The sequence below is a fragment of the Hemicordylus capensis genome, chromosome 3, assembly GCF_027244095.1.
Source record: "Hemicordylus capensis ecotype Gifberg chromosome 3, rHemCap1.1.pri, whole genome shotgun sequence".
In the NCBI taxonomy this organism is placed as follows: Eukaryota; Metazoa; Chordata; class Lepidosauria; order Squamata; family Cordylidae; genus Hemicordylus; species Hemicordylus capensis.
In genome coordinates this window covers 302,426,139-302,447,349 of record NC_069659.1, presented here as the reverse complement: position 1 = coordinate 302,447,349, position 21,211 = coordinate 302,426,139, and the positions used below count along the sequence as shown (strand labels likewise).

The window sequence follows — 21,211 nt, the reverse complement described above, 5'->3', positions numbered from 1 at the left end:
TCCAGTCCTTTAAAGATTGCCTGGGGAGAAATGTTACATTTTAGCTAGGCAATATTTCCACAAGGAGAGTTTGGAAAAGTAACTGAGGTGCAAGATTCCATATATTGAAAACACTTTAATGAGAGAGGCAGGTTTCCCATTACTGTCAGTGTATTGCAGTTGCCAGCATTTAACTTGTGTTATTGGTACTTTTCCATTTATAATCTATATATGACAGCCTCCCCAATATATGTAATGTACTGACATCTGCTGTGTGTTTGAACAATACAGTATTAAGATTAAAAAGTCCAAGTGAGCGTTGCTGGCTAAATGAAATAGGCATGTAAAATCAGGCTAGTAAACTGTCTATTACCAGCATATATTGAAGTGTTATTATTGCTTAGAATAGATAAAGCTTTAGAGAACAAATAAGAAACAGGTAACCAACTCGATGGCACACTTTACCTTTTACTCTGCCCCAAAGGATCTTACAGTCTAATTATGCATATTGTATTGAAAGAAACCACAATAATGTGGTTCACATTCTAGCGATGTATTTTACTGGATGAACAGAAGGAAAAGAGCATCTTTTAATTACATTTTCACTGTGCTTTACCATAAGCAACTGTTAGCTTACAAGCTGTATAATATAAACTGTTGTCTTAATGAGAAAGTTTATGGTCAGATAACAAGAACATACAGCAGAGTCAAACACATGCTTACTTAGAAGTTAGTTCCATTGAATTCAATCAGCCTTACTCTGAATGAGTGTGCACATGATTGCAACCAATGCCAAACATTGGTAGAATTGTATTATCTTGGTTAGTTATATAGGGAAAAATCACCCCATAAGAGCTATTCTGAAAACAAACATCAGTCTATAATTTAATAATAATCAATTACTTGGTGCTGTATTATTCATTCATTCATTCATTCATTCATTATCATCCTTATTGTTACTGATGTATAGGGATGTTAGTGAGCAAAGCATCCCTTCTTCTACAAATCTTATAATTTCATGCCAACTTTTCATTTACATTTATTGTTCACAGCAGCAATTGTGTATGTAGTTTTACCTGAAGAATTACAGTATATATTTGATCTAATCCATCACAATAATGACCTGACATCAACATGAAAGATCAATCACACGGCACTAGTATAACTTCCTATTTTAAATCTGTTGATATGTTTTTACCATTCCCCAAGGCATGGGGACAAACTAAATAGGACTGTAGAGTTATGCAATGATTCTGGAAGTGACCATAGCTATAAGGATTAGCTATTTCCTTGCATAAACAAGATGGACGGTAGAATTTCAAATTGTATCCATTATGACAATGGTCCCAGGTCTGCATCTGCTTCCTCTAACCTTCTGGGCAGAAAATAACTCTTATCACATGAATATCTCAGTAGCTTAGACACTACGTAGCCAAGAGACTGCTTCCCTCTGTACATTCTGACCATCAGCGCTAACATTAACAATGTGTTCCATGTTAAGTTAGCAAGACGCTCATGCTGGTTGCTTCATAGCTATGGAACTCCTTACTTACATGCCAGATTTCACATTCAAAAATATCACATGGCATAGTCCTTGTAGGATCATACCATGTCAGAACATGGGTCACAGGTTGTATGTTATAATGTTACCTTGTATCTGTTTTCTGTACATAGTTAATTCCCATGTTGCCTTTTCACAGATTTAGAAATCTATTTATTTTTTGCTAACACAACACAGAATATGTTATAGCTATTGTTTTATGTATGCATAGAAGATTCAGTTTGGTTCTGAATGTCATTAAATCCTACATTTCCAATGACTATATGGTGAGGCAGTATTTGTTGCGTTGATGCTGATAAATGAGAGGCATTATATAGTTCTTGAATATTTACATATCCTGAAAACATTCTCACTATACAGATTCTTTGTAAGATACAGGTTCAAAGCAACACTGGCATATATTATTTTAAACTTTTTTACTAGCTTATTCTGTTCATGGTCTTTCAGAAATTCTGCTACATTCAAATGAAGCTAGCATTTTCCTTTACTTAGATAATACTTCTAAGCATACTAACTTGCAAGTTCAACAAAATAAATGTAATTCCACTTACTTCCTTTTTATGGGAGTAAATTCATTTAGGAACTAAAGAAAACAAAAAATTGTTTTCTTTGCAGTATAGTTGTCACAACCCTAAATAATTTCTTCCCTGTGTAAACCAACATGGACTTTACTACACTAATTAAGATAACCTAAAGGTAAAGGTAAAGTGTGCCGTCAAATTGATTTCTACTCCTGGCAACCACAGAGCCCTGTGGTTTTCTTTGTTAGAATACAGGAGGGGGTTACCATTGCCTCCTCCCACACAGTATGAGATGATGCCCTTTGGCATCTTCCTATATCGCTGCTGGTATATATAGTACCAGCAGGGATTCGAACCGGCAACCTTCTGCTTGGAGCCATATTGCAGAACAAGCAGAATTTCAGCCTTGTAAAATATCTTTAAAATGTGTATTTGGAACAGTCTTTACCTAGCCCACCTCTTTGAATGTATGCATCATGACAGTATGTTAAATGACAGCATACTAAACATATGTAAGCTGTCGTTCATTGATACAAGTTTATAAAAGCTAAACAAAATGTTTTATATTACTTATCACTACTATTTGTAAACCAATTTTCAACAAAGTTTCCAAAGCAGTTTACAAAGAAAAATAAAGAATAAATAAATAAGATGGTTCCTTGTGCTCAAAGGCCTCACAATCTAAAAGAGAAATATAAGGTAAACACCAACAGCACCCACTGGATGAATGCTGTGCTTAGGTTGGATAGAGCTAATTGCTCTCCCCCTGCTAAGTATCAGAGAATCACGATGTTGAAAGGTGCCTCTTTGCTCAGTTAGCCGGGGTCATATAATCTATATATACATTTCTCTAAGGCATACCAGTCACCAATCTCATGCGTGGCGGCTCTCGCGAGGGTTCTCAAGTGAGCTGCCAGCAGGGGGAGAGGAAAGCGGCAATGCCAAACAGGCTTACGGGCCAGGTGGGGGGGAGAAACCGGCAGTGGCCTGGTGGGCAGAGGAAGAAAATGGTGGCGGCAGTGGTGGCAAATGGGTGGGTGGAAAAGAAAATGGTGGTGGTGGGCGGGCAGAAGAAAACATCAGTAGCAGCAGGGGAGCAGGGAGGGGAAATGGTGGCAGTGGGTGGGCAATGAAAACAGCAGCGGGGGCCCCGCCGAGTTGCCATATTTGGGGTTTTTAAAGCCAAATTCTGGGTTACAGCGCCTGTTTCACACGGGTATACCCCTCAGGTTCTGGCAACCGTGATTTTTTTTCCCCCTGTGCCTGGTCCAGCTAGTCTCATATAATCTGAATGGGAAACTTGGCCAAAGCTTTGCTCATTCCATCAAGATTATTTACCTCCTTTGGAATGCTGTAGGATAGATTACCACAGAACAGAACCTTCAGTTTTCTAAGGCTGCAGTCTTATGCACAGCGGCTAGGAAATAAGAGCAGATTGCAACTTACTTTGGAGTAAACATGTTTAGCTTAGCAGTACACAGGAAGTAGATAACACTGATACATTTTTTAAACTAACAGTTTGGGCTCTGAGGGCATATCTATGATATAAATCTTTATTGGTATCTATGCCCCTTAAACTATCATGGCTTCCTCCAAAGAACTCTGGCAACTGTAGCTTTGTTAGGGAGTGAGAATTCTTTAGAGTTCCTAATCTCTGCATCCAGAACCATCCCTCAAGTTCTCTGGCAAGAGAGAATGACTATTGAGCTGTTCTTTAGTGTAGATACTGTATATACCTTGAAAGTTATTTTTCTTTCTCTCTTAACCTTTCCTGTAGCATGTAGTTCAGTTCATTGTCTTGAGTAACCTGTGTTTGTTTTATTAAGCATATTCTACTGGCATCTCTCCCATGGGATGTCACAGCCGCCCATTCTCCTGCTAATGCCACACTAACATCTGGATGATCATAGGTTATTGCAATCTCTTCTCCCTTAGGGAAGATTACAGTGCTCTATGAATACTTTAAGCCATTGATAAGGTCATTCACACAATCAAAAACTGTGTTCTATCCAGGTTTGGGAGCTGTGTGTGCTCCCAATTTTCAGTTCTGTACACCTAATGGCACAGTGGGAAGTAACTTGCCTAGGAAGCAAGAGGTTACCAGTTCAAATCCCTGCTGGTATGTTTCTCAGACTATGGAAAACACCTATATCGGGCAGCAGTGATATAGGACGATGCTGAAAGGCATCATCTCATACTGTGCTGGAGATGGCAATGGTAAAACCCTCCTGTATTCTACCAAAGACAACCACAGGGCTCTGTGGTCTCCAGGAGTCAACACTGGCTCAATGGCACAACTTTAGAAGCTAGCTAGGAGAAAAACCTGGGTAGAAGTGATTGGGTGGAAGCAAGGAAAACCCAGGTTTTCCTCCTATTTTGCTTCCACACAACCAAATAATGGGTGAATGACCTCAATGTATCATTGAAAAGTGCTTGAAATCAAAGAGGAGAGAATTAATAGTTGTCAGAGTAGTCACTGAGTTCAACATCTGAATATAACTGACAAGTAGGATGCTGACATGGGCCATTATGGACCACCCTATTATTTTAATTCTAGAATGCTGCCAAATTTGAATGCATGTACAATTTCGTTCCAGCACATGATAGAAGAAGATGCCCTCAGCGGAGCTGAATTCCTGTTCATTGCCTTTGAACTGTCAGGCTGTCTTTGTTTACAGCTTCCTAAAGGGACATCATTCCTCTTTTGTTCCAAATGGGGAGGCCAGTTTGTTTGTTTTCCTTTGCAATGTTCAGTAGCCTTGCTGTAGGCCAGTGACGGTAGGATGGCGGTAACACAGGATTATCCTGCAGAGCTGTAACCAGCAAACCCATAACAGCCAACTGGACTGCCATCCAACACCACAAAAACACTGTTTACATTTTGTCACATGACCAATTGTGTAACTCCAGCCAAACTAGATGTTCAGATTAAAGCTTTCCCACTTCCCATCGTCTGTGATTTCAGTGAGAATAATTTCAAAAGTTTATTCTTTTACACTGAGGGATGGCAAATACACTTCTTCAGAATATCTACATTTTAATATGAATACAGAATCACGATATGTGTGTTGGAAACATGATGTGAAAATACGTCTGAAGCTTTGGAATTGTCATCATTATATTATTAAGGGGAAAGTAATCCTACTATAAGCCATCTAATGGCACAGTGGGGAAATGACTTGAATAGCAAGCCAGAGGTTGCCAGTTCGAATCCCCACTGGTATGTTTCCCAGACACCTATATCGGGCAGCAGCAATATAGGAAGATGCTGAAAGGCATCATCTCACACTGCATGGAATATGGCAATGCTAAACCCCGCCTGTATTCTACCAAAGAAAACAGGAGGCGACACTGACTCGATGGCACACTTTACCTTTAATCCTATCATAGATCACACATTCAACTTCTTCACTCTTTTCATGCCGGAGAGGACACTGTGATTAAGAATATTATATTAAACTAATATGCCTGTCTTTATTATATTTTTAGAAGTAAAAACAAACTCAAAGAATTATGTACAAATTGGCTAACTAATGGTCTATCTCAACGAGCACAGCAGGAGCTTAGAAAGGATTAGAGAGCTTTTTAATAAGATTTTGATGAATATCTTATTTGTTTGGGATACTGTGAGTTATTTTTTCTATGCTTATTCCTATGGGTTTGTTTGGGATACTGTGAGTTGTTATTCCTATGTTTATTTACTAGATTTCTATCCTGCTCTTCCTCCAGGGAGCTCAGAGCAGTGTCCATAGTTATATTTATCCTCACAACAACCCTGTAAGGGACAAGATCACAACTATATTATAGGTCAGGCAAATGGTATCATAGCTTAGTTTGTGGGGGTGGGGAGACAGCAACTGTTACCATACCACCGTAGGGAATTTGTCAAAAAGCGTGGGCTGTAGTGCACAACCCTTTGAAGTCAATAGCAAAACACTGATTTTAAAGGATCAGAGGCATAATATAACAGGAAACTCTTCTATGCAAAACCTAATGAATGGAATGGCTCTCACTTCAATCAGGTGTGCCTGGGGAAACTTTACACCTTACACCCCCAAGGTTGCAAACATTAGGATCTAATTCATGTAGGGGGTTTGAAATTCCCTCACACTGAAGTACTGTGATCTGCAGTCCAATTAAAAATCCAATTAAACCATGTTCTTAGACGACTTGAGACCATTTAAGTCTATTAAAAACTGAGAGTGGGGAATATCACATCCTAAGCATATATTTGTCTTATTCCAGTGATGATCAATCTGAGTTGCCACTGGATGCAACTGGCTGTTGATATGAGCATTTGGGATTCTAACTATCCCCATGTGACAAATTACTAGGACTGTATTGCAAGCAAATCCCACAGAAGCTGTCTGTACAGCTGCAGTCTGCAGCACATGTATATGGAAGAAAACTCTGTTAGAATCAATGGAACTAACTCCCTAGTAAATTGTAGGGTTTTAATAATCTAAAATGCATATATTTGGGTTTAGCTGTGATGTGGAATAGGCTATGTAGCTCTGATATAATTTTCTAGGCTTGAGGAATTTGAAAATAAATTTGTCCCTGTTCAAGTAATTTTTTTTTTAAGTTCAGCCAAAAATAGGACTATTATTAGGAGCCAGATCTGGTGAGTGATATGTGTTGGGCTTGTTCATAGATGATGCAAGTGCTAGAAAAGAATTATAGGCTCGCTATTTAAGGAAACCTTCAAGTTCTTTGTTTGTATTGTTTGTTCTTGTTCATTTGTTGGGGTGAGGAAGTTGTAAATAGACACTGTAATGAAGAAGTGATTCACTTGTACTGGATGAGCTATATTTATTAATTAACAGAGGTTCTGCAACAAGATTGATTGATTGATTGATTGATTGACTGATCGATTGATCCAACCCAAACTGGGACAGATAGCTAACTAGTTTGAGATGGCATAGTTCACTAACAACTCACTAACAACTCATTAACAACTCACACCCCCAAACATAGGACAAGTACAACCTGGCTCCATTCAGGGGATACCAAAACTACTACATGTCTAAGCCATACCTACTAAGATGCAGTGAAGGATTCTTGCCTTCCTCACCAACACCTGAGCAGGTGAGGAGAAGGCCAGTTTTCAGAGGATCCCAGTCCTATTTCTCCAAGTCCAATGACCCTGAAGGCGTCAAAGGAAACTCCTTCATCAGATAATGTCTGTGTCTGTCTACACTTATATAGACTCTACATGCACCTCTACTAGCTGTGGCCAAAGTCTGTCTCAGATTAAACAAGGGGTTTCTGGTTTTTGACCTATAAAACTCCAATCTCCTGAATAGGCAGTTCAGGGTAGGTGAAAAAACGCCAAGCCAATCTGAGCTGGCGGGGTGGGGGGGAGATCCTACTTGGCCGCTTAAAAGCAACCAGCTATGCCTGCACTGTCTCCTGGATAGGCAGGAAAGTGTAGCCTAGATGTGAAACCTTCTACACCATCCAGATCCCGCCCACAATTGGCCCTCTTATTGTACATGCTGTGTGCTTTACTTGGAGGAGCCACTGGCTCCTCTCAACGTCACCTTGCACCAGCCCAAGAACTTGTTGAGTGGTGCACAAAGATGCATACAGACCAAATCACATCAAGTTACTCAGAATTCCCTACCCCAAATGTGGGTAGAGAGAAGGAGCCAGTTGGTCTGTAAGCACCTCTTATGCAGCACGCCTGTTCTTTGCCTGTCCAGACACACTGAACATATGAAGTTGCCTTATACTATGTCAGAACATTGATCCAACATGGACCAGTATTTTCTGTGCTGACTTGCAGTGGCTCTCCAGGACTTCAGACTGGGGTTTTCCCCAACTCTTCTTAGGGATGGCGGGAGTTGAAACTAGGACCTTCTCCATGCAAAGCTTGGGCTCAAATTGCTGCTTAGATTGCATGGCTTGATCTTGGAGAGACTGTAAGAGCAGTAGGAGGTTTGTTGCAGTAGGAGGTTTGCTTGATTGGATTTTTATAACCATTTAGCCTCATACTCTGTGATTCTACGTGTGTGTATAATATGTGTGTGTATGTATGTATATATATTGTGTGTGTGTGTGTGTGTGTGTACACACACACACATACACACCCCACGACCATAGATAACTTACAGAATTGAAGTTGTCTACGGAACTGATCTGAAAACCCCTTTCTGATTGTAAGTCAGTTTTAAAGCATCCCCATTTCTTCCTTTAAAAAAAAAAAAGATTAAATAGATATGCCATCAGGTATAAGTATAAGTGCTGTATGAGTCAGGCTGCACTGATATATGTTTGGGATGCCCTCCATGCCTCTTTGGAATAATACATCCTAAATACAGATTATACATAGGATTCTCAACTGATTACAGATTTTAATCTGGTTAATTAACGTCACATATATTTCCATATTGAAAATCCCTTCTGAGACACCAGAAAGAGAACAGAATTGCTTTAGAATGAAATAATATACAATTTCAAACTGCTTGGTAGAAAAGAAAGAGCTATGTTTGAATAGTGCACCACCAAGCATACATTCAGAAACGGCTGTTCAGGGGGTGGCTTGCTGTGTCCCTGACTTCAGTGGAGCTTCCTCCCATTACAAGGGTGTAGTGGAGCGGGGGACGCGCAGGGACAGAGCGCCGGTACTTCTCGGCTTCTTTGGCTGTTGGGATGGCCATGGGGGCTGTCATGGAGAGCGCCGGCACTTCTGAATTCGCCATTACATCAAATTCAGCTACAAATTTGCAACTACATCAAATTCAACTACATCAAATTCGCACTGCTTCCAAGTAAGGGTGCACAGAACTGCAGCCTGAGCATAATATATGCAAGGTCTGTAACGAAATGTGCCCACCCGCCCAAACACTGTTTTCAGCATGCGGGCGCACACTCTGATTGTGTGCCCATACGCCCCTTCTATTTATCCCATAAACTACCCATTAGTCTCCTGCTATACATATACACATATATGCTGCTATTTTTCTGAGTTCATGTAACTAATTATATTCCGCTACACAGGATCCTCCATTCAAGGTGAGAGCACCCACTTGTATTACATCACCAAGCTCAGCTTTTTAGGAGAACCCCCCAGATCCTGCAAACAATCTAAACCTGATGCACATTCTCTCTCTCAGGAACAGCCACCCCGTGTATTTCCCACACTGTATTTCCTTTGTTCTCATTACTTTTGGAGTCAGGAACAGTGCCTAAAATGTGATGTTTATATGCACCGTGTGTATTTCCCCCGTTGTTATTGGAACAAATAATCCAGGGCTCTTAAAATAAAGCCTGGCAAATTTATAGGAGAAAGAAACAGAAGAACTCAATAAAGCCAATAAGCAGCCCATTCTCAACAAGCAGGCTGAAAATAGGAAGCGGAGGGAGGGGGCGAGGTGCCCCACCAACGGCTACCCCACGGCTTCTCTTCTTGGGAACGAAGGAGGCCACATTCTCTGTCTTTTCCTCTTGCTGGGGGTCAATCTGTGTAAGATTCGGTTCCTTCTTAGCCGAGCGAGGTAGGAAACAAGGGCTTTAGGTCGCTCTCCTTGCTTGGAATTGGTGTGAAATTGACAAGTTGCAAGAGAGCAGGCCTGAAAGTGGCAAGGACAGGAGAAGTAACTGATCGTCGGGTCTGCAAACAAGTTTCACTGAAAAACAGTTGCCCGGTAGTTGGTCGCTTCTCAACCCTACCTCACCTCTCCCCACCCCCCACCCCCTTCTGAAATTTACGGAGGAGATCTTGTGTTGTAATTTGTAACCACCCTTTCTCGGTCCTTCTCCAAAAAGGATGTGTTGTTGACCCTCCTGTGTGCCTGGGGAAAGTTAATGCTCCTCTTCTCTGCCTACCTTTGAGTCGGGACACTTGAGGACGACACAAATTCCTTAGGAGCGTCCCCAAAACTGAGCAAACAAACCGGTTTTAGAGTGGCCTCCCAAGCGAGTGGCGTAGCTTTCAAGGAGGTGTTCTCTGTGGATCCTTCTGAGATTATTTCGTTGGAGTCAGAATAACCTCTAAGTGGAATTTGGGGAGAACTGACTGGCCCAGAAACCCCTCACTTAGGGCAGACAAAAGCTGCAACCCCCACCATTCAAAGGTCACATTTGCACTGACTGTCTCTCTAGAAACCAAATGATGGTGGTGAGTATGATAAGGCGCAGAATTTACCAAATACCTTTTCATCTCGTTATATTTACCAATACTGGTAAATTCTGATTAAGATTTATTTTTAGAGCAACAATGATAATTTGTAGGACTGTTTTCTCTGTTTTGGTAAGTCCCATCTTCCGTTCTTATAGGGATAGCTTGAACTATAAGAACAAAAGGGGGAAATTCTTACGGCACCGTGAATATTATTAGATGATCCGATTGCCCAGCTGCTTGTTTTGGACTTTTCTTTTTTCTTTCGCCTCCTAACTATGAATCCCAGACTTGTCAAGTGCGTTCTGGAGGACTGAAGGCATCCGACAATATCTTTATTATATTCTCGGTGTCTGACAAATTGTACAATAAGTATACAAATTGTTACTAGAGGAGGGGGCTTTTTGCAGGGTTTTTTTTAAAAAGTCCTCGGTTGCTTTTCAGGCGAATCAATAATTAGATTTTACTATTTTACATGGCAGGGGATGCGCAGCTGTAATTTTAAGGTTGTGAAAAGAGATAGCTTCCTCCTTTTTCTCTTGTCACTGATTTCAGTATTTGCTTCGTGTTATATGAGCCACGATTCGCTCTGAATATTTGAATGAAAGACATGGGAGCGTTTGAAGAACTTGCGTGGTGCGCTAGTGGTCAAAGTGTGAGAAACTTAATCTGCATGGCCCAGATTCGTTTGTTACCTTGGGAGCCACCGTGAAAACTTTTCAAGACAATAGCCCCAGTCCAGCCGAAAATGGATTTGAATGGATTTCATGGACGCTTCATTGTGGGGTGTGTGTGTGTGTGTGTGTGTGTGTGTGTGTGTGTGTGTGTGTGTAGCCTTGAGGCAAGTTCTAGCCAAAGTTAAGCACATCTTCCATCATTCCATTATTGTTGATAGTGTTAATATGAACTAAACATATTTTTAAGACATGTATTGAAATCAGTGCAATTTATAAGTACCTAACACTCTCTGGATTGTGCCCAGAGGGTGATAGAGTTCCCCAGTTAATTAAATTAAGCAATAATTGGGCTCCTTTTAATTATTCGAAGAGTTGGTTTTAAAGTCCCCATTAAAATTGTTTATTTATTTAGGTCAGTTATATTTATTTTAAGGCTCTCTGCTAGTAAATAGCTTTCTTCCTTTTCCTAAATTTTGTTTCTGTGGATATCCCGTGACAACATAATGCTTAGTCATCACCTTGCGTCAATCTGCGTGATTGAAAGCAATTAATATTTCCTGAGCCAGGGTCATTTAAATGAAATGAAACTGATTTTCCCCTTTCGCTGCTTCCTGAATTGCCCAGGAACTTGGAGAATATCATTCCCGAGCCTTCACACCTGTATATTTATAATTGGAAGTGCCATTTCGCCTTTAGTAATACAATCATAATTAATCGGCAGGAGATTCGCTCTTGTTTTAGTAGGATGATCAGGAATGCAACCTTTCATACTAAAATATGATTCCCTTTAGACGGAAATTCCATATGAGGAGACTTATTCCCTGGGATAGTAATAAAGTCATAGCAGGTTTCCATCGCTTAGACAAAAAGATCTTCCAAAATATGGTTCCCCTGCTAGTCTGATTCCAGTTAAATCGCAGTACTAGTTGACAAGACAAGCCAGTCTGTTCATTTCGAGTGCTGGTATTTTGGGGGATGCCAAGCTGATTTCAAAAGAAATTCCTCAGGTCCATATTAAAAATATCCCAGCACTCAGTTCCATATAAACCTGCATATGTGAATTTAACTCGACTGGATCCTGGCACAACGATGGGTCGAATTCTATTATTTCAGATGAATCTGAATATTGGACAGGTTAGACCATCGCGACCATATCAACACCCGAATCTTCCGTGTGGATTTCAGTTGACCTGGGCTTAGAAGATATACCTTAGGAAACAGAATCCCCAAAGTAATAAAATGATAAATTTCTATTGGGATCAAGGAGATTGCTTCCAAGCATGTGTGCTTTAGAATTGATTGAGCTTAATTGATTAACTGACCTGGATTCCATTTTTACTGGTTTCACAACTCTTGCGTCCTTTGCCGATCAAGGAAATTACTGTATCTGAACAGTGCAAATATCTTTTGATCCTATTTTTATCGCTGTTTGGGGCAAAAGATAGGGACGTGGAATCCCTAGCCGCATCTACAAGAAATCGATTGTAGATTACTTGTAGATGCCCCTTTGCAACCCTGACTTCATTTTGTATATTTAAGAACTGACGCATAGAAAAAATAACTGAGAATATCCTCACATTTGAAGAATGGCTTCAAACTCCTTCTCATTCCATATGTATACGTATACATATGCATATGTATATGGTATGTATGTGTATGCGTGTGTGTGTGTGTGTGTGTGTGTGTGTGTATATATTCATATATATATATTCATATATATATTATATAAATATATATAAATTCGGAAGATGCTAAGGTTCTGCTAACTATACAGTGACTCTCCAGGGGGAGAAGATCTCGATTCCGGAATGCTAAAGATATATTGCTGGAAGCGCTGAGCCAAATGAGTCCTATCATGTTTGTATTGAAGATGCTTATGCGGGGTTGCCAAGCAGCCTCTGACCGATCGTGGGAGTGGAGACAGACGGAGGACCGAAAGGGGAATCGCCACAGCAGCCCAGCCACCCCCTCCAGCAACTGCGTGCCCGGCAGCCGTGCGCTCTAGGAAGCCCCCGGGTGCGCCCTCGTCTTCTCTGCCGCGCGCGCTGGCCTGCGTTTGATTTCGCTTGAAATCTCACTGGGGGAGACTGTCAGAAACCAGCCGCCGGTCTTGCGCGCTAGGCTTTGCCTTTCCCTCCACAGAAGGAGCCCTTGCGGCTCAGAGCTGCTGCTGCCGCCGCCGCTCGCTCTCCAGACTAGGGAAGGGAGGCATCTCAAGTTTGGCGGAGGTGATGACACACACAACAATGCTGCTACACCTGCGGAAGGAAATGCCTGCGAGGACGCGGGGGGGAGCAGCCCCGCGGCCAGCCTGGGTGGTCAGGGGAAGGAACTGGCGCTGACTCGCTAACGCCGCCACCGACCTCCAAGGAGCGGCGGCGGCTCCGGCTCCCAGCGGGCGCCTCCTTTGGTTTCCGTTGGGGCCAGAACCTGGGCACCTTCGGATCCAGGGGCAGGCCGGGACCGCAGCTGGAGGCCCCCTTTGATTAGCAAAGGGCGGCTCCTCCGTGAGGCCGAGGCTGCCACTGCCAGCCACCAGCTGCTTCCTCACTTCGCTGGCCCTCTCCCGATCCTGACTCGGAAGGGCGATCCAGCCACCCTGGTACTTACTTCTTAGTTTCTAGGAAGCGCACTTACGACGGCAGCCTCCGCTGAACTCCCAGTAAACAGCTCCCTTGGGCACGTTGAGCAGTGTACGAGTGTGGGCAAGTCCTCGCTTTGTGCTCCTATTGATTGCAGCTGAGGCGGGAAACTTCTTTGCCTGCATCTGCTCAGGAAGGCGCTAAGCGGAGACTGGAATCCAGACCCATAACCAAAGCAGTGCTGCTGATCGAGGGGCTTCACTGGGATGGTATAGGGGTTGCTTCTCAACATCTCGATTGTAAACGTTCTCTGACTTCTTGTGGCACCTTAAAGACTCACACATTTATTGTAGCACTGACTTTCATTGACCAAAGCCCACTTCATCAAGCCTCCCCGAAAGCATATGCTACAATTCTTATGGCTGTAAGGAGACAGAAGTCTCAGTGTTGGGTTGGCTGCAACAGAGTAGCGAGACTACCTTAGTGGAAGCTTCAGGTCTATATCTCTGGATAATGTGAACTGTGGTTTTCAACTTTAAAAAAAATTAAAACCGTTTTGTGTCTTTTATGTACATCTCCTTGAGAGCTTTTAGCTAAAAAGGCAACTCAAAGGTTTGGCAAATAAACAGATATTTACCAGTGAGTAAGTCATTCCGTTAAATAGAACTTTCAGCATAGTGTATTCTTAAAATACTTTTATTTCATGGCTTTAGGCCCAGGCATTGCTCAGGGGTACAAATCCCACCATCCCTCAAGCATCTGGGGAGTGGCCCCCTCACTGAACTCCCTCCGCAGCAAGCCTAATAACCCATATCTCCCCCCCCAAAAGTGTCTTTCCTCCTCCAATATATATATATATATATATATATATATATATATATATATATATGTATGTATGTATGTATATATATAAGCCATGCCTGCATCTCTGAGCGTGCTTTCTTGGAAGGAAATCATATTAAAATCAAAGGGCCTATTCTTTGTAAAGATTTCATACTCGAACTACACAAATCCTGAAATTGTTTTATATTCCTGTTAGGTAACTTCATATATCTGAATATGTAACTTTTTAAGGCTGAGATCAACAGTCACACTTACTGGAAAGCAAGTTTCATTGAACTGGATGTACTTGGAAGTAAACAGTCCGAGGTTTATCATTTTTATATCATACTAGCTCTTTAAAATCCTAATCCTCAACATATTTAATTTTGAAGTAAGCAAACACAACTGGTTTTATTGATCCCCACTAAGAGAATGCAAATATTGTCAGATGTATTTATCAGTATCTACAGTTCCGTATGTATCAAATATCCTGCAGTGAAAACGAAGTATCATATAGGCGCAGAACTATCATTCTTTTAAAAAAAACACGACTCAACTATTGTGCATAAAAACAAAAACAAAAAAGTCTCATAAATTATGCCAGAGAGAGGGGGGTGGGCTCAGACAAGGTGCAATTCTGACCCCATTGATATCAGTGGCGTTTTGTTGCTAAGTGATGTCAGTGACATTTCGGAGGTGTTGAGGAGCGTGGCCACGCTTCCAAGTACTGAGTTGATTGCTTTTATTTTCCAGTTTAAAAAACAACAAAAAACCGAACCTTTTGGGATACAGCCATATAAACAGTGCTAAAAAGACTAGTTTACTCTCTTTCAGGCCTTAAACTTCAAAAGCATTTTTCACATTTCATATTGTTAAAAGAGCCAACTGCATGACGAAAAGATTCATGGATGGGGTTATCGTGCAGCCGTTTTCAAGCCCGAAAATCATAAGCAGATTCCTTGTGAGTAAAGACTGCGCGCTGACAAACCCACTCTGGATTCGCATTTGGAAGCGGAAATGGGGAGCAAGGAAGGAATTAGCCGCTGCGAGAACTGTTCCGAGGCGTCCATTCCGCTTTCTCCCTTCCCTGCAGGGATCAGAACGCAAGTACAGGTAGATCTCATAGCTGATGTGTATTGCTTGTCTTTCATCAATAAAAGCCTCCACCTCAGGAACTGTGGTGATCAAGATGAGCAATTCTAATGGTCATGCAGGAACATGGAGATGAGATGACCCATCTAACTTTGCTGGGGAAACTTCAAAAAGTGGAGGCCCAGTAGCGACCTGGCTGATAGGCTTCAGTCCAATGCTTTGCAGAGTCCTCTGTCTCAAGGCCGCTCTTAGCGTGAGATTTCCCAGAAAGGACTTTAGCACCTGGAGGCTTGTGGGGGAGAGATACTGTCCTAGGAAGGCAGAACATCGCAGTTTACCCGGGTAAACAATGTCTTTGCCTAACCTCTGGGAGTTTGTTGGGGGTGTGTGTGTTTTTTCCAGAATTCTGGAAAACATTACAATTCTCCTCCCTTAATGTTATTTCTTTTGCTGATTGCCTTTTTATTCACACCTGTGAGGGCGTCTTTGAATTCTAGAAATCAGTGCTGCCTAGGTGGCATATTTTTAAAGATCTTGTCTGGGGCAAGGAACCGGGCAAAATGTTAGAGGGCTTTGGGAGAAGCTGTTGTTGAAATTCTGAGGTGAATGAGATTTCAAGGACAGAGCCAGGTCTTCCGCCTGGTTAGGGAACATTGTTTTGAGGGCGGGGCTTTGCTATGCAAAATAAAATACGTTAATTAAGCAGACGCCCCGAATCTATCGATCATGAGTGGAAATCGTGTCTGTACATTTATCAAGAATAAAAGGATTATCTGCCACTCCCCATCACACAAGTTATTTTGAAGGGTGACGTATAATGTTTGATTTGCCAGTGCAATGATGTACAAGGTTACAATGCAAGCAATTATTCTTCTGAAGAAACGTTCTGCAGGAAGATTGTGTGATCTCTTTTAGCTCTTGATACCCAGTGCAGTTACTCAACGCTCTGAGCAGTCCCAGTGGTTGACAGCCGGACTAACATACTGAATAATATTACTCAGGGACTGGTCTAAAGACCTACTTAGTTTCAACAGAGTTACTCAGGAGCAATTTAGTCTGGATGCCGGCTACTGCCTTTCCTGAGGCTGTTGTTGCCCAGTTCCAGAGGTGTCCCATTTAGCGATTATTTCTGGCTCCCCTTTGTAATCACCTTGCACAGTGAGGAACCCATACCTCCACAGATGAGCTCACAATCGCCACATGAAGTCGGTTGGCTGAGTGTCCCTCACCCCCCGCCCGCGGCCCTCACTGTTTCCTTCCTAGGTCGCCTCGTGCATTCGTTGTTGCATCGTGCATCGTTTCGCTGTGAAGAAGTTTGAATGTTTTGTTGGCTTGCCACCCCAAACTCCCACCCCTGCACTTCTCTTTGCTTCGGGACCCACCCACCAACCCTTTGGCTGAAGCATCTGATTTCCTCGCTGGGATGTACTTGTGCAATGTGACTTCGCCATGAACTCGCCCGTGCCCAGCTGGCTCCTAGGTTTGTTGTTGGGGCGGGGGGAGCGGCGGGGGGAGAGAAAGGGATCCTGACGAAAGCGGAACTCGGTGGAGCCCATACAAATCAGAAAAGGGCTAGTCCAGAAGAGCAGTGAGTGGATATCTGAGCCTGCTGATCAGAGACGACGCTGGGCTGGCTGCCTCTTGAAAGCGAGAGACGGAAAGGGGGGGACCACAAGCCCACCAGGCACAGGCAGGGCTTAAAGCAGGCAGGCGCGAGAGGCAGTTTGAGCAGATCCTCCTGCGAGATCTGGGGGAGCCACCGCTGGGATCCTGTGGGCGAGGGGGAGGGGAGGAGCTGATCCCCTCCAGCCAGCCGAGTCTTCGAAAGGAGCCGCAGCAGGTGGTGGCGGTGGCGCTGCCATGATGGCCACCAGCTACCCAGACCCCCCGCCCGAGGACACGGTGGCCCTGCTGCATCAGGCCAAGGAGCCGGGCATCGGCGGCGGCGAGGCGGGGGCCAAATGCGAGCTGAGCCCGGCTTCCAGCAAGACGGCGTCGTCGGCAGCGGCGGCGGCAGCGTCGTCGGAGAAGGGCGACCCGTCGCAGAAGCCGCCTTTCTCGTACGTGGCGCTGATCGCCATGGCCATCCGCGAGAGCGCCGAGAAGCGCCTGACGCTGTCGGGCATCTACCAGTACATCATCAGCAAGTTCCCCTTCTACGAGAAGAACAAGAAGGGCTGGCAGAACAGCATCCGCCACAACCTGAGCCTCAACGAGTGCTTCATCAAGGTGCCGCGAGAGGGCGGCGGCGAGCGCAAAGGCAACTACTGGACGCTCGACCCGGCCTGCGAGGACATGTTCGAGAAGGGCAACTACCGCCGCCGCCGCCGCATGAAGAGGCCCTTCCGCCCGCCGGCCGGCCACTTCCAGCCCGGGAAGAGCCTCTTCGGGGCCGCGGCCGAGGCGGCGGGCTACGGCTACCTCACGGCGCCGCCCGCCAAGTACCTGCAGGCGCCTTTCCTCAACGCCGCGGCCGCAGCCGCCGCCTCGTGGTCCCTGGCGCAGCCCGCGCCTCCGCCGCCGCCCCAGGCGCCCTCCGCGGGCTCCTACGCGGCCTGTCAGATGGCGGCCGTGGACGGAGGCGCGGGCGGCGCGGGCGGCGGAGGAGGCGGCGGCGGGAACGGCAGCGCCACGGGCGCCCTCAGCCCGGTCAGCGCCAAGGGAGTGGGACTCTCGGCCGGGCCCGGCGTGTCCGCGGCCGGCTCCGCCTACGGCCCTTACTCGCGCCTGCCCGCCATGGTGAACTCGTACAACGGCATGGGCCACCACCACCCGCACCACCACCCGCACGCCCACCACCACCACCCGCACGCCCACCACCATCACCACCACCACCACCACGCGGCGCAGCAGCTGGGCGCAGCTGCCGTGGCGGCCGCCGCCGCAGCCGCCGCCGCTGCCTCGGCGGGCAGCCCCACGCCCCAAGCGGCGCCCAACGGAGCCGGCGGCCTGCAGTTCGCCTGCGCGCGGCAGCCGCCGGAGCTGGCCATGATGCACTGCTCCTATTGGGACCACGACAGCAAACACAGCGCCTTGCACTCCAGGATAGACATCTGAGGGGCCCCGGCCAGCGAGCCTCGGGCTGGGAAGGGAGCCTCGGCCCTCCTCCCCTCCCCAAAAGCCTCTTGGATTTTCTCCTCGTCCCCGAGCCATAAAGTGACTTTTAGTGCCAAAACAAGAGAGCCCCGGCCAACAATCTCTCCCACCCCCACCCCCCCGCGCCCTCCTCTTTCTCTCTCTGAAACGATAACGCTCTGATCCGGGTGTGCGTGAAGGCAGCGTAAGTGCAGAGAAACTTTCGTCCTCACCCTTCTTGCTTCCGCAGCTTCGCCGCTCGTTTTCCCGGCTGTCACTGGCTTTTGGGATTTGCAGCTGTATCTTTGACAAAATGACAGTGCCTGTACACAAGCCCACGGACGGTGAAACATCTCACTTGGCGTTGTTTCTTTTCTGTGCGTTGTTTACACGGGTCACGATCCTAAATGCATTTCCTTGAAATTAGGACCCCTTCCTTAAACATTATTAGGCCAAAGTAAGTGTTGCTGGCTTACTTTTAGCTAATATGTTTGAGATCGGGATGTTGGTGTCATTCATTACTGTGGGATTTATTTTCCACCGAGAGTGTATAGGGTGAGGTTTGAAGTCACCGAAAAGGAGGGAAAATTCCAAATTTATGAAGATAAACTGAAGGAGGGCTAATGTACACTACACTTGGGAGAAAGTCCCACTGAAATCAGTGGAACGTTCTTCCATGGCTGCAGAAGAAATGGTAATTGGTACAGATAGATGAAAAGCAACGAAGCAATAACCTGATCTGCAGCCTCGTTAAACTACACCACTAAAATGTAATCCTTATGGGTGCCATCTAGGGAAAAAACCAAATACCTTTACTTCATAGACTATCCCGTTAAAATAAACCTGACTCGCTTTCCCCAAGTCCCAGTGAATTGACTGTAAATCCTATTGAAATGAATGGATGTTTTATCATGTAAGTCCCGAGCTGTTTACATCCCAATGATTTCAATAGCATTTATCTGCCCAGTTTGAGGTGCAAAGCTCAACCATCTCATTGATATCAATAGACTAGGACTGCATCTGTTGTCTGGAATGAAACTGTCCACCTTCAATTTAAAATGCAAATTTCAGGGGAATTTATTTCCAAGTAAATTGGAGGATCCCAAACACTCTTCTGTGGAGGTAAATTCAATTGAAAAGCGGCACAATTTAATTCTACAGGAGTGGTTTCTAGGGAGTTCGAAAGCTCAATGGATTGTCCGTTTCATTCTGATTCTAAATACACACGTACTTGGAAATTCAGTCCCATCAGTGTCAGTGAGATTTAGATCTATATATATTTAGGGTTGAAAGGGGAACCGGTTTCTTAGGAAATGAATTTAGGATGGGGTGTAAATGTAGAAGTGAAAATTAAAGCGCTTCGAATTAATAAAACTGTAAGTTCTAATCACTGAGAAAACTGCTATAAAACTATCTGTGTCTTGAAAGGATTGACTGATGCGTAATAAAATAAGCGAAAGGCGCTAGTTCTTTCCCAGCCTGTTTTCGGCATAGGCCTGTCCACTGTGATATCAGAAGATTTTTATGCGGGGGCGGGGGGAGAATTGCACTTCTTCTTCAAAGCTGTATGTTTCTGTCCAAACTAGTTCTTATTTGGACTGTTCTTTCTTATTTGGGGAGCAGCACCCATTTTAAGGGTGTCCGGTAGCCATATCGATTTGATCGTTGACACACGAAGGAGATTTGAGAACAATTTTGGGAGCAATAGGTATATATAGATATATATATATTATTTTTTAAAAATAGAAAATGTTCTCGTGAGATAGAGTAATTTTATGCAAGTCTAAATTTATATTTGGACGTAAGTCTGTTTCCCGAAATTATTATTAATAGTAATAATTGAGACTATTTTTTCCAAGTATATTATTATTATATTGTTTTTCAATTGATGTTAAGAGTGATTTATTTGTCATTTTCGACTCACATTATCTTGGCTCCAAACAAATCTTTATTAGGCTCTTCTCAGACTCTTTTTTTTTTTTTAAGCAAAGTTTTGATCCTCAGACCTTAGATAATATGGGAGGAAATGTGTTTATAAATTTGGGGGGGCAGTTCATGGCAATTTCCTAAATGCCTGTGTAAACGGATAGCTATTTTGGTATTGTACCATTCTGGGACCAACTTTTCTAGAATAACCTAGCACTTTTATTGTATATCGTAGCTTTGTATAGTCTCCAATAAAATGTTTTCTTTTCTCTTTTAATAGCGTTTGAATTTTTCCTTCAGTCCAGCATTACTAAAATACTGACCAGAGGGAAAGTTTATTTTTAATTAGCTTATCCTCTTGCTGAAATGTCTAAACGTGATGTTTTGGTAATTAACATGTGAAAGACTGTTAAGAGCATGCAAAATGTTTTTACAGGCATGTTTAGAATTCTTAGGCATGGTCGGCGAGGAGATTATTTCTGGGGGTCTTGTTTTTGGTTTTCTGTCATGTGGTCACCGTTCAAAAGCGACTGACTGGTAGAATAGGGAGACTTTAAAAACGGAACTTTTGGTTTTCTCTTTCTATTCTAAGTGGAAAGGTTAGCTGTTCCTTTTCTCATCGAGTGGATGCTATCTGTTTGTGGACTGGTGGCATTAAGGAGGTCTTAACAAAACTGCTTTATCTTAAACATCTTTATTTGGAGTATCACTAAAACTGGCCTCCAGGTAAGTTCCGCTGAAATCGATGGGATTCCTTCCCAAATACGGGGAGCAAATCTCATGGATTTCAGCGGGGCCTAAGCAAGCCTGTATGAAGCCTGCAGACGATTCTATGATAGGCCGTTTCTAACTCT

The 21,211-nt window shown here is 43.9% G+C and overlaps 1 protein-coding gene across 1 annotated transcript; it reads left to right on the top strand.

Moving 5' to 3' along the window:
- The first annotated feature begins 16,784 nt into the window (after window positions 1-16,784).
- Window positions 16,785-20,634, top strand: FOXL2 (forkhead box L2). Its single transcript, XM_053304749.1, has one exon. It carries the CDS (start codon window positions 17,217-17,219, stop codon window positions 18,411-18,413), a length of 1,197 nt encoding a protein of 398 aa, XP_053160724.1. The 5' UTR covers window positions 16,785-17,216; the 3' UTR covers window positions 18,414-20,634.
- The last annotated feature ends 577 nt before the right edge of the window (window positions 20,635-21,211 follow it).

Excerpts from the sequence above, each read along its gene's own strand:
- FOXL2 (XM_053304749.1), top strand. The coding sequence starts at position 17,217 with ATGATGGCCACCAGCTACCCAGACCCCCCGCCCGAGGACACGGTGGCC.